Source organism: Hippoglossus stenolepis, chromosome 3 (genome assembly GCF_022539355.2).
Source record: "Hippoglossus stenolepis isolate QCI-W04-F060 chromosome 3, HSTE1.2, whole genome shotgun sequence".
Lineage (NCBI taxonomy): Eukaryota > Metazoa > Chordata > Actinopteri > Pleuronectiformes > Pleuronectidae > Hippoglossus > Hippoglossus stenolepis.
The window spans coordinates 30,064,836-30,078,160 of NC_061485.1; the positions used below are offsets into that span (position 1 = coordinate 30,064,836).

General features: G+C 39.4%; 1 protein-coding gene across 2 annotated transcripts in view; it reads right to left on the reverse strand.

Annotated features, from left to right (window-relative positions):
- Window positions 1-1,237: 1,237 nt before the first annotated feature.
- Window positions 1,238-13,325, reverse strand: part of cadpsa (Ca2+-dependent activator protein for secretion a) — a 171,814-nt gene continuing 159,726 nt past the window's right edge. For both annotated transcript variants that reach the window (XM_035152991.2, XM_047339451.1), the window contains 2 exons: window positions 7,284-7,388; window positions 1,238-6,096 (listed from right to left, as the gene is read on the reverse strand). In XM_035152991.2, coding sequence (XP_035008882.1) covers window positions 5,923-6,096; window positions 7,284-7,388 — 279 coding nt within the window. In that variant the 3' untranslated portion in view covers window positions 1,238-5,922. The remainder of the gene's footprint in view (window positions 6,097-7,283; window positions 7,389-13,325) is intronic.

Below are 13,325 nucleotides of genomic sequence, written 5' to 3' on the forward strand. Positions count from 1 at the left end.
GGCATAAAACTCCAGGCACATTAATCCATCCTGGTGTTGCCTCTCGCACAGAACTGCCCAATCGTGTCAGGATATTCATGGGGAAATTAAATGAATGATATTCAGAAGCAGCTCTGCATATTGGATTTTAAAATAGGTGGGCTGCTTTGTGTATTTGATGTTGATTATTCTCAAATGTATAGGATATGAGGGAATAGCTTCTGTAGAGACAATTAAGGTCAGGAGCATGAGTTCTTTGTTGCATTAACTCAAACAGCCCGTTCTCCTTTCTACTCTGCTTCATATCGTTCATCAGCCTTTATTTCTGTGCATGAATTACTGGGTATGAGAAATATGATGAATAGTTTACCAGCTTACATACACCAAAGGAAAATACAGGAATCAACCTTTGAAATGCAAGTTTCATTTCAAATACATATGTTTAACATGTTCATGAAATTAAAAACAAATGTCTAAATAATAATAATAATGATACTATAATAATAATAATACTTATTATTATTATTATTATTATTATTATTATTATTATTATTATAGCCCAGATTCCGAACGTTCTTTTAAGTAACACAAAGTAAAGGGACATTCTCTAAATTACTGTTACGGCATTAGCCTCCTAGCTGTGACCATTATGAATGTTTATGAATAAACCTATTGTTTTGCAGCAAGCTTTAGTATCATCCGGGGAGAAAGTAGGATTTCACTTGCAGTTTACTCTCATCCAAAATCGTGTTTTTCTTTGTTCTCCTAGGAGGGATTTATCCCCCCCTCATCTATGAAATAATTAAAAGATATCCTGTCTTCTTTTAATTTGGGACTATATTATATGTAATCCTCTCGACTTTTGGTCTTAGTTTCCATCTTGGGTTCTTGATTTGATTTTGGTCATTGTTGATTTGATCTCTGGCAATTCTTTCAATCTCCTTCTGGACAGTAATATCATCTCTCAAGATGCCTGATGCCTGATGCTTTAATCCAGTGCATTAATCTCAGACTCTCTTTCTTAAGAAAATGCTGCAGTGGGGGAGGGGAGGTCAGTGGCACGGATGAATAAATATGTATTTTTTTGGGAGTTTGCTGAAACATCCTTGTGCAGTCCAAGTGGTTGGCTCTTTGAACAAAATCACACAAATAACTGCAAAATTTAACACATCATCAGGAGGGTTTCAGCAGATTTCTCTCTAGAATTAACAATGATAAGTAATTTCAAAGTAACAACAATAAATAAGGTCACAAGCTCTTTGCACATTTGCCATTTACCTTTATTTGTATCTTCTTGGCATCAGTGGGTTCTTCTACAAGGCAGAAGCATGATGAACCCACTGGTAACAGCAAAACACTTTGGGGAGTGAATACTGGGGACATGCAATACTTGCATACAGGACAACACATGGCTCTAGGAGCACAGTATAGAACACAGTTGACAGAGGGAAAGTACAGGCAAACTTCACTTCCTGTCATCCATTATAAAAATGTGGATTAGCCCCATTATCCATCCTGAAATGAAGTAAAGGGCACTCACAGGAACATGATTAATAGACTACACTAACTTTTTTATACAAATTATATTTGAAAGTTTGATTTAAAACTGTAAATGTGAAATGAATTAAAAACAGGTCTATCGTTGTGAACAACCAAACTACATGTGTATTGCCTTGCTAATGTATCTACTCACCAAAATAAAGAAGGCGACAAGAGATGTTGGTGTGGAAATCAAAGTAACAACATTTAAAAAGTGAGACCACAGGCAGTTAGTGTCTTCAACCACAGGAAAAAGCTTCTGTTGTCACTATTTATCTGGAGGCAGTTTGACACAGTTCTAAAATTAGTGACACTGTATCACTTTATTTGTAAAGGATCAATCCAGCTCACTCACTCTAATGGAAGAATTTTAATCTAACATCCTCTCAATTTCACTGCACAAAACACACACAGTACCATTCCGCTACATATTTTACACATTGGTTAAACCTTTTCATGAATTTGTGCCCTCGTTTTGTTTGTGGCACAATCCCATATCACATGCAACAAGTCTTTGTGTGCTTCTACAGGTTGATAAAATGAACGTGTGTGTCTTGTGGCTCCTTGTGCAAGGTTCAAACTGATTTCACTGACTTAATGTAGAGTCATCTGAAGTTACTGACATTGAGGTTCATGACACAAATGTTAATCCAAATTAAATAATGGAGGTTTTGCCTTTGCTATTGGCAGTGTCTGATTAATGGGCGGCTGCGGCTCAAGAGTAGAGCGGCTTGTCCACTAACCAGAATGTTGGTTGTTCAATCACCGGATCCTCCATTCTGAGTGCCTAGGTGTCCTTGGGCAAGATACTGAAACCCAAATTGCTCCTTATGGCTGTATTGGCAGTGTGAGTGATGTGTGATAGAGAAAGTGCAGCACATAGATGCACTGCATATGGATGAGCAGGGGAAACTGTGCTGTTAATGGCTTTGAGTGGTCATCAAGAAAAGCTTTACGAATAGTTACCATTTATCATTAATCATCTATCCATCTGTCCAACACTTAAGATACATTAACTGCTATTTGCTCTGAAACCTGCTGTGGATATCCCTGCTCTCCAGAGGATGATTCATTTCTGTCTTCATTGTCCTCAGCTTCTTTTCACAGACGAAACACCCAGGACAGATTTTAGACCATAAGGTTCTAACAAATGCTTAAGTCCTCATTGTGTTGTTTTTCCCATCCACTGCTTTCATTTTGTAGGACATAATAAATAATCCTGCCAGGCTGCTAGCCATTTTGCTTTGTGGTGCCCCCCCATAAACTTCAGTCACCCATATACGAAACTAGATATAGACTAACAGACTAGAACAACGGAAATCAAATCATATATTCCTATAAAAACATAATTTTATTATTATTATTATTCTTTATTTGTACAGGTGTTGGTAAACAATGATGGAATGTAACTAAGTACATTTACTCAATTACTGTATACAAATTTGAGGAAATACTTTACTTGAGTGTAGCCATTTCATTTTACTTTAAACATCTACTCCACTAGATCTCAGAGGCAAATATTGTACTTTTTACTCGACTATTATTTTCAATCTATAGTTGCTAGTTACTTTACAAATTGAGGTTTTGTCAAACAAAACATATTAAGAGTAATATGGTTAATATGATAACTACCATGGCCCCTATGTGGTTATAATCCAAATTAGACATCTAAAACATTTGTACAGACTATGATTATGTGCCCCAGTGCATTAAAACATTTCTGATCTTTTACTGAACTTAGACTGTATGACCATATTATGTAGAAATTAGCTTTTCTCTTAGTGGCCACTCCGGCCATTTAAACAGTTAATCTCAGTCAGCCAATATTTCCTAGAGTGCTACCTGTGCATTTAAATGCCACTGCACAAAATATTTAATGTCATCACTGGCATGAAAAACCTTATGTGCTCAACATATTGATTGTTGCAGTATTCCCTGAAACTCTAGAGGGTGTACACGCCCACACACAACACATTCTGTGAAGAAGTACAAAGAAGTCCTCCCTGTTTACTATCACATCACAAAACAACATGGCTACGAGCACAGCCCACTGTTCCCTAAGTTACAGCGTCTCACATCAGAGGAACAGCTGATCTGTGTTGTTCAAAGGGAAAGTCCACCGTATGTCTGTGTCCTGTTCTGATGAGCTGCTGCATCACATGGAACCGTTCATACAGCAGCTCGGTCAGTTTGCAACAGAGACTGGACTTTGAGAGTGTGCCAGCAGCGAGGGCTGTACGCTGAGGAGACGGGAGAGCAGGGGTCAGGGGCCAGGCAACAGTCAGAAGGGGAGGGGCAAGATGAGGTTGTGTTCTTAACTGTCATATAAAGCTCAGAAAAAAATGGTGAGGAATTTGACTCAAACTTTAGAAATTAATAACAAGTAAGTAAACCACCATAAAAAAGGTGGGCGTCATAGTTGTGGTGCTCCCTCAGGCACTTGGTGCCCTACACGCAGTGCGTGAGGCGCGTGGTGGGAGCGGCGGCTCTGAATGCAGCCCATTGGCTGCTATCAGTTTCTTAGTATTGTCAACTGAAAGAGTATTTGGTGAATTCTTCTCTACCTGTAAAGGGAGAGTATAAGCCTCAGCTGTAGCTACTCTACTCTAAACCAGTGACTATATGTCACAATGGACACGATGATAGCTCCTAAAAGTGAGGCCAAAACATCTTGATCACCCCCTTGTTGCTGAATGCTGTATAGGTCATAAACCCCACCCCTCCATGTTAGCAGATGGGACATATAACAGGCTAAACAAGTCCACAGCAAATAAAACTTTCCAAAATTTAGTTTCTGTTATTTTAGTGTTATGTGTTGACCTTTTCTCATAAGTTTGGTTTTAATTGTGATAGGTCGGGTGGGTGTTTGGGTGGGACCTTGATAACAGTGGATTGCCATCTGACAAAGAGTAAGACCAGTAAATCATGATCAGTAGAGCGCAGACCAGTGACATAAAGCAAGGCTAGTTGTTAACTTTGGTGCAGATTAAATGCACAGTGAAATACAACTTGAGTGCTACAGTGAAGTCAAGTCAAGGTAAAGAAAAGTAATGTGAGCAAGGTAAATGACAAACTGCCATCACCAACCACCTATAAAGAGCTAATCTAGCAGTCACTGTTTGGTTCAGTGGGAGTAACACACCCAAGAAAGCCATGTACCAAAGTGAACCCCATGTGATGGTGTCAGGCCAACAAGGGGAAACAATGGGATGCTTGTTTCAGACATGAACATTTGAAGGCTGAATGTTTTTGTGTTTTTTGTCCATTTAGTTTGTTAGTTTTGCATCAGTCAGCTTTATTGTTGATAATGAACTTGATTTTTTATTTCTTGGATTTCAGGTGTGGCATGTTTTGAAAAGTTGGTTAAGAACAGACAATCAAAGCACGTCATGAAAAAATGATGCAGACCCATTACAAAGAAAGTAATATGAGACAATTGTTTCCATCCTTTTCAACAATGCGACATCAAGTAGCTGCACCCTCTGCACATATTTTAGGATAACACAGACACACATTTCTAGACTTGTTCATAATCTTGGGAACAAAATTGGCATCAATATTGCTTGAGATCATCCACAAGTAATTTGGGAAAAACGGAATATTTTGAATGTTTTAGTTTTAACCCTGTTTTTTGGAGGGGATGCTCAGTCTAATGTGAAACCATCAGCTCTGGAACCACTTGGATCAATCACAATATGACTTCAACAGTGATGATCATGCACTTGTTAGCAGGCTTACAAAAAACATATAATTTTCATCAGTTTCACAATTTCACTTGGAACCACGGTACAGTGGTCTGTACTTTTCAGAATGTGACAGAGAACTCTTAGCAAAAGCAACAGCAAAGCTCCCATACAAAGACCGTAGACATTTTCGGTTGCACAACATGAAGGTACAATGTAATATTTTTTATGCCTTCAAAAAACTTATTGTAGATGCCATCACCTGCTTTGTTATCATCTTATGTATGAGGCTGCTCTGCATGACGAGTGTCCCTGGTCATATTTGTGCTGATCTCACACTATTGACCTGTTTTCGCCTCTTTTGAATAATTCTCAAAACTTTGCTCCCATTTCCCTCACAATCGATCAGTGTTTGATTAATGTAATGTCCCATCTTGTCCTTTAGTTCTTGGCTGATATATTTTAGTTTTGAATTTAATGGCAGACGAGCAATGATAAGACAGACTTAGCTCCTCCAAGTGTTTATAGACACAAAATGTTTTCTAGTATTGATTCTGATAGAAATTATCCCGACTATTACAGGAATGACAAACTGAAAAAGCAAATAATGGAAGGACCAAGTTGGATGTTAGGTCAAATGTATTTTTTGACCTAATGGAAAGGCTGCATGGGTTCTCACCCTCTGAAAAACGACATCCCTGATGTTTACAGGCCTGTGGGTCTAGTTACCGTTGTCCTCTTCATCACTATCCTTCATGGAAATGCCTTGCATCCCTCCTTCCCTCACTGAGGCAGTGGCTTCTTCCAGGGTCAGTCGGTTTCTCACGGTTTCATACATCTTACTGTTTAATGTGGAGTCCAGCACTCCTTGAAGGCGGAAGTCACGGTACTTTTTCTATCACAAAGAAAAGAATCACAAGGGTTTGGGAAAGGAATTAAAAAAAGATCTTCAGCAGGTTTGTAAAAAAGATGGTGTTCTTCCTGGGTCGTGGTCGCTGCTGTGTGGACTGTGGATTGTGGAGCGTGAATCGTGGTGGCAGCTGATCGTGGGTTATTATGACATCTAGATTGCTTAGATATACACTATACTCACATATAGGCCTACTACTATTAATGGCAATACCACTATCATTACAATTATCCTTGCCGCTCCCTTCATCTCTGTCAGACTTTTTCCTTTGTATAAATACATTAAACATTGATACACCTCTCCATGTATGTTAAACACTGTAAATATAGTTATTTTGCTGATATGCTCCATTATACATGGATATGCTCCTAGCTATTGCACTTCTGTCCATCCTGGGAGAGGGATCCTTCACTTGCGACTCTCTCTGTGGTTTCTATGTTTTATCCTTGCTAAAGGTTTGTTTTTTGGGAAGATTTTCCTTACACTTAAGGTCTATAGGTTTCAATTATTTTGAGACATCAATGTTAACAAATGATCCATGATGCTGACCCCCACAAGTTCATGATAGGTTTGTTCCCATGGATCCTTCCTGATCAACACGCTGCATTGAAAACGTGGTTGTCCGCTGTCTGTCCTCGTACTAACATCTCATACATGGCAGCGATCTTTATGGAGGATGTGAAATGATTAATCAACAAAATATGTGTAACAGTGAATTGAGATGACTTGTCATGGTTCCAATTGTTTCATCATCATGCCTTGATATTATCACCTCGCTTTGCATCAGTAACTGAATCACATCCAACTATAATAAAATAGGTCACATCTCATAATTCTGAGAGCTGAAAGGATGTGAAGCCTTTATTCTCTTCATGGAGAGTTTCTGAGTCAGTATGGAAGTCAACAGGATGGGTATTACATTGAGTGTTAGAGTGGCTCAGTGGTTACTGGTTAGTGGGGAAGGTCCTGGGTAAGAACAATCAATGACTAAATTACACAATGTTTGATTTGTTGATTTATTTCAGAATGTGGTCAAAAGTCCTTGAGAAAAACGTTATTTATTAACACATCTGCCGATTCAAAAAGTGCCACATTAAGCAGTAGCTTAAGAGAAACAATACTGTTTGCATTTTAAAATGTGGTTTAGAAAAGTGCAAAACAGCTGTTCTCACCTTGACAATCCTGATGAGAATCTTCAGCTGGTAAACATGGAGCTGAAGGTCCATTCGGTCAGTCAGCCATGTTCCTAAAAGGTTCATAGTGCTGGTGTACCATTGCTGTAACAGACACACAAACACACAAGGCATATCCTCATCTGATACTTCACGAGATGCATGCAACGCTTGTTTACTTCAGAACACACACACATCAAGAAGCAATGAATCCACAACCCTTCCCATGAGCATCTGTAATCCAACAACATTTTGTGGTGAATTTGGCAGAAAACGTGTGTGATGTCATCCCCAGAGTATCATCATGGCACTGAGCTTCCTAGTGGATCTGAGGGAGCACCCAGAGCAGAAAGACGTCTCTAATCTGAAGATGTTCATGTTATGTCAGTCACACAGCCTCATCAAGCCATTAGCAACTGATTAAGAACAGTGTGTCTCTACTGTGATGCCCACACAACCTTGCCTGGGCTTCAGAAACGACTCTTGTCATGTGGGGCTCAATCAGATATTATCCCATAGGCTAAGGATATATTTAAGTCTGCATAGGGAAGATCCAGCAGCCAATGAGGCATCAGTTAATGGAGATCCTAATGAGGGAAAAAGCTTAATATTCTCACAGGCTACATGTTCTGAGACTGCCATTGGCTTGTCAAAGTGCATGCAACATATCTTTTAGGTGTCAGTTTAGCAGTATTGACTATTAAAGTTTCTTCATTGACAGAAATGTGTTAATCAACACAAAGTCTCAGACCCAAATCTTCAGATGCAGGCACTTGGTCAAGACCCCTTGGCATCACTTTCTAAAGCACTGGGTTCCCCTTTACTGCCATCTTTCAACAGTGCAATATACAACTCACCTACAACAGCAATTATGCTTTTTTGTACACAACAAGTAAAATGTTCACAGACAATGTTTTCCACCAAATATATAATCTGTTGCATTAAAATATCCACTTGTAGTGACTTCAGCATTATCCAAGTGTTTTATGGTTCTGTTTAGACTCTAACCTTGAACCTACTCTGGTTTGATACTGAAACATCCCACAGTGACATCTGGCATTTTTATTTATATTCAACCAAAACCCCCACCGACCTAAACAAAGTGCTGTTATTTCCTAAAGCTAATCTTTCCCACTAACATGGAGTGGGTTCCATTCCGGTTCACACACTTTTAAACCATTCACAGCATTTCAAATAAGAGTAAATTGGTTCAGAACCCAAAACATTGGTCCACAGCTGAAATAAAAAAAAGATGATGTGCAAGAATGTAAATAAAACAGCAGAAATTTGACTTAATGAGTCAACAGAAGCCACATTAGGTTATAGTTACAAAGGCTCATTTTTCAGCTCATATATGAGGTATAGAAGGTATATAATCCTAACACAGAACAGGATAAAGAATCTAGCGCTGTCAGTTTGAACTGTTGTGATGCACAATTCAGTCAGATCTAATAAAGTACGGAGGTACCACAGTCAGCCCTAGTCCTGTTAATATAATGAACACAGGTGTTACAGGCTTCAACCTTGAAATTGGCTCACACCCTGTTTAGACAAGCCTTCTGTAAACAGCGACTTCTGCGAGGCACAGCAAGCTCAGAGTGCCGAGGCCATGCAGAAAGCCGAGAGGCTGCAGATGTTACTCTGTGGGCCCTGGCTGTTGCCAGTCTAATTGATGGATAATGATGAGCACAGGCTGATACTAATAGAAGCAGACTGACTTTCAACAGTCAGGGTCACAGCAGAGTGGATGAGAGAAGAATGGGAAGATAAATTAAGGGGGTATGGGGGGGGGGATTAGATTATGTTTGAGAAATCAAGTGATAATTACTAAGTTATAATATATTATTATCCTTATCAAAATGATAGAGCACTATGCACTTCATCACTGCCTAGCTGGTGTCATCTTTCAAGATGAAGTCCGTTCATCCATCCAATGCAAGTAGGTATAAGTGAAAAAACGTATATAAATATATTCCTGTCAACTACCTTTGTCTTGTAGTGTTTGTAAAGTGGGGTCTAAACTCTGATTCACTTCACATTTTTAGGTAGGGGGAGGAAGAACTGGCAAACAGCCTTGCCCTTAATCTTTTCAAATAATTTAACAGACCGATTTAAAGTTCTCGTTTTTGACAGGAACACCACAAGTATTTAATGTGTAAGAAACGGAAACATAGACATGTGCTTGCTTATGTTCAAACATATATGTAAGACCAGACCTATTGTGGTGAAACTAGACTAGAGACACAATAACAAACCAAAATGAATCACATTGAGTTTTTGCACATGAATTTGCTTAATCTGAGTGGTAGATCGTGTATGTTTACCAACAGTTAATCAGACCATCACTATTTCAGATCTGCAGAGGTTCCACGTAAAGGAGGAGAGCAGATACATGTAGGTCAAGCTCAGTAAGAGGAACATGTGTGAAAGAGAAGATGGCTGTGCTGAGGCAGTGATGGGGTGAATCAGTGAGGAGACCTGGTGCCAGCAGCTTCCTATCTGTCGCTGTGTGCCTGTGAAGGCTTCGGCGTGGCAGCAGGCCTGTGATCTCGCCCCGAGCACAACCCCCTGCCGAGAGGCCAGGCCTGGAGTGACTGATCCACTGACTGGCTGCTCTCCCTCTTTCCATCATTCACTCCTCCTTTGCTTGTCCGTAATTCTTTAGACTTTACACCGTGCCACACGGCTCCCATCTGCAGCCATTTTTTTTTTGCAGCAGCCATTTTGTGTTCTGTTCTGCCTCACTCCTCTTCATTTTATATAAAAAGAGGCTTGACAGTTATGTCACAAGTCTTCTTCCTGCCATGACTGGCATTTTGGAGGTCTGTCAGGGACATCTTGTCTACACATAATGCCTGTGATTTTCATCAACTTTAAGATCTTTTTGTTGCCAGTTTCACATTTAAAAAAATGAAAGTGACTGCAGATCTTTCAGAGGACATGTACATGACTAGCTTTGATTCTCATTAGATATCTAAAACTACAATTACAGTTTCAGGGTCCAGCTTTGTACAGCACCGTTATGCAAACTCGTGAGTTGTTGAATTGGAGTATATAAATTGATGCGATTTCACTTTGATTCATTAAAGCTGCAGACATTGCACTGATCTGCGGATAATCTCCCGAAATTCTCCAGAGAAGCTGTATGTGAGAGCGCAAATATGAGAGGCTCCTAACTTTCTCTGGAGTTTCTCCTGCCAGCACCCAAGTAAAAACTCAAGAGAATGTGTGAATGAGCTGATGTGAGAAAACAACAGGAGATTCTCCAGAGGATCTACAGGGAGCTGGTGGTTCTGTTGATGATGTTCCTAAAACGTGACAGACGCAAAATAAAATAAAAAATGTAAGAATACAAATATATCAACTTGGCGTTACGGGAGACGCCAGTGTTGATGTGTTGTAAACAAAAACAAGTGATCTCTGCAGCACAATTCTTATGTTACGTCCTGCCTTTGGCTGCCGGACCACCCTTCATCTGAACGCTGTGGAGAGTTCTGTGTTGTTGTGAACACATCTGAACAGAACATCCCCTGCTAAAGGCAAACTCAGGAGAAAGTCCGGACCCCATTGTTCAGACATTCTCCGCTGTTCATGTCTAACAATGGCTTAGGAGAACTTGCCTTGAAAATGTTGATCAAAGCAGAAGTTTTGCAGTTAAAGCTAGACAGTCTGGAATTTTGGATACTGTTCAGTTCAGTTGTTCTCAACACGCTCTTCACCCAGGATGCAAACAGTGGTCATTGTATGGTTATGTTGGTGACATCGAATCCCATGGTGTCAAGGTAAATGATAGGATTACCATGTATTGTCTGGTTTAGAGAGGTGGTTCACCTGACAGAAACTTCATTTGTTAGACAAATGTTGTTTGTTCAACACACCCTCCAGCACATGAGAAAACAGTATCTGTTAAATGCAGACATTACTGTATATATAATCAATTGAATAATGATAATCACATATTTCTCCATGAAGAGAAAAACACAGATATGAATTACACCAAAGTCCTCAATCTGTGCTGTGATCAAGGGTGATTATCCAATCCCTGAATACACAACTGATGCTTTCATCCTTGTGAAGATCATTATTTTCAAGTTGTCTTGGTGAGAGTCATCTTCTTAGGAAAGCAATCATGGCGATGCTTCCATGCAGATGGGCTTTGTGCTTGGAGTTGCATGCACAATCAGGTGCACAGCTGTTCATTTTCTCAGCTGTTTCACTATAGATGACAGCCTAAGTGATGCACCGGCCTGGCTCTGACTCTTAAGGATTGCCTGAAGTGTCCCTATGGCTCCACTGTGGGAGAGGACCCCTGGTTCTCAAAGTGTTTTTCCCAATTCTCTATTCAAGTTTTTATTTCATTCAATACTTAGCGCTGCTTATCATAGATGGGACTCCTCCGGCTAGTGTAACAACCCTATAGGTTTATGTTCTTTCAACTTCATCTTGGAGAAAACATATTTTGCATATTCCAAACACAATAATGGGGCCACAATAATGAAACAGTATGTAAGATTCACACTAAAAGTGCATGTGTGCAAAAGGTAAATGCAAAGCAACTACTAAATATTAAATGACCCTGATGACCAATGGTTTAATTTCAATCATGGCATCAAGCTAAAAGAACCACACCTTTTCTCACACTGAAATCGTGGAACTTGTGAGAGAGGTTTAGGTGAAGAAAGACAGATTGATTGATTGATTGGTGGCCACATTAGTGATAGTGATATCACTAATGAAAGAAAATACAAAGTAGCAATGTGTTGCTGCTGAGGATAATGCAGTGAGAGTGTATACGACAGAGGACATTGCCTGAAATAAAAAAAGTGGTCAGATTTAAAGATGGGGGCAAAAAGAGAATTACTCTGCACTGTCAGAATGTGAGTTAACTTGTTGTATATCCTAAGCATGTTTATAATCTCAGCCAAAACAGCAGGTATTATTACATTCAGGGACAGCTACGATATCACTGATCTATAAAACTTAACAGAATTATTTTATTCCCAAAGGGGCTTTAGGGAGAAATGTAAATATTACACAGTGTTAATCATATCAAACACATACCTGTCAGTTAATTACCCAGAGTGGTGAATAGTATTTGTATTTGTACTCTGATGGGTCAGTTATGTCGGGTCAGTCTGTCTACTACTGGACACAGTTCAGCACAAAGATCCAAGATCACAGCTCTAGAGAATCTAAATCCGCTGATTAGCATCGTCATGGGCCAGGAAATGTTTTTGAAATTCTTCTCTGAACACTCGTTGTCTCCTACTCCTTCTGTTCACATAGAAGTCCTCTATCAGTGCAGCAAACATTATGCACCTCGATGCACAAGTGTCACCAGAGTATTTATTTTTACAGTAGTCGGACCTATTGCTCCACACCTTTACAAATTCATCACGACAATCAGTGGTATTCTAACCGCCACCCTGGGTTATCATGTGAAAATGGAAGTTTGACGTAAATACAGATCATTTATTAAGTTAATTTAGTGGCCTCCAGTGCCCCGTACAGAACAGCAACTGAAGATATTATTAAAAACTATATAATTTGCTTTAGGTTGTCTTAGATCTTGTACAATTGAAAGTTCTTATGGAACAGTTATGCTTCGCAAGCACAAATAGCACTGCTGGCTTTTTTTTTTTTGATTAAGTGGATTTATAATATGGCTTCAATTCACCACCTCACATCTGCATCTCAAAAATGTTCATACCCATGGGCCAGAGTTTCCGTACTGCGGAAGTGCGCACAATCTACATTCCTCTTTTAATAGATCTCAACTTTTGTTTGTGTCTTTCAGACTGATTTCTGTGTACACATTGGTTATCAATGAGGCCCCTGGTCAGTCAGACATGAAGCAACTTGAAAATTCTTCAACAACTCAGTTGTAAATACAACATTACACTTCAGTAGTTGACTTCATCCAAAACTGACACAGACATCAAAAGTGAGTTGGTACATTTTTTCTCAACAGCAGTCAAATGTGACAGGATTTTATTGAATAACCAGACAGTTCTTCTGTGGATTCAGTCCATCTCACTGTCT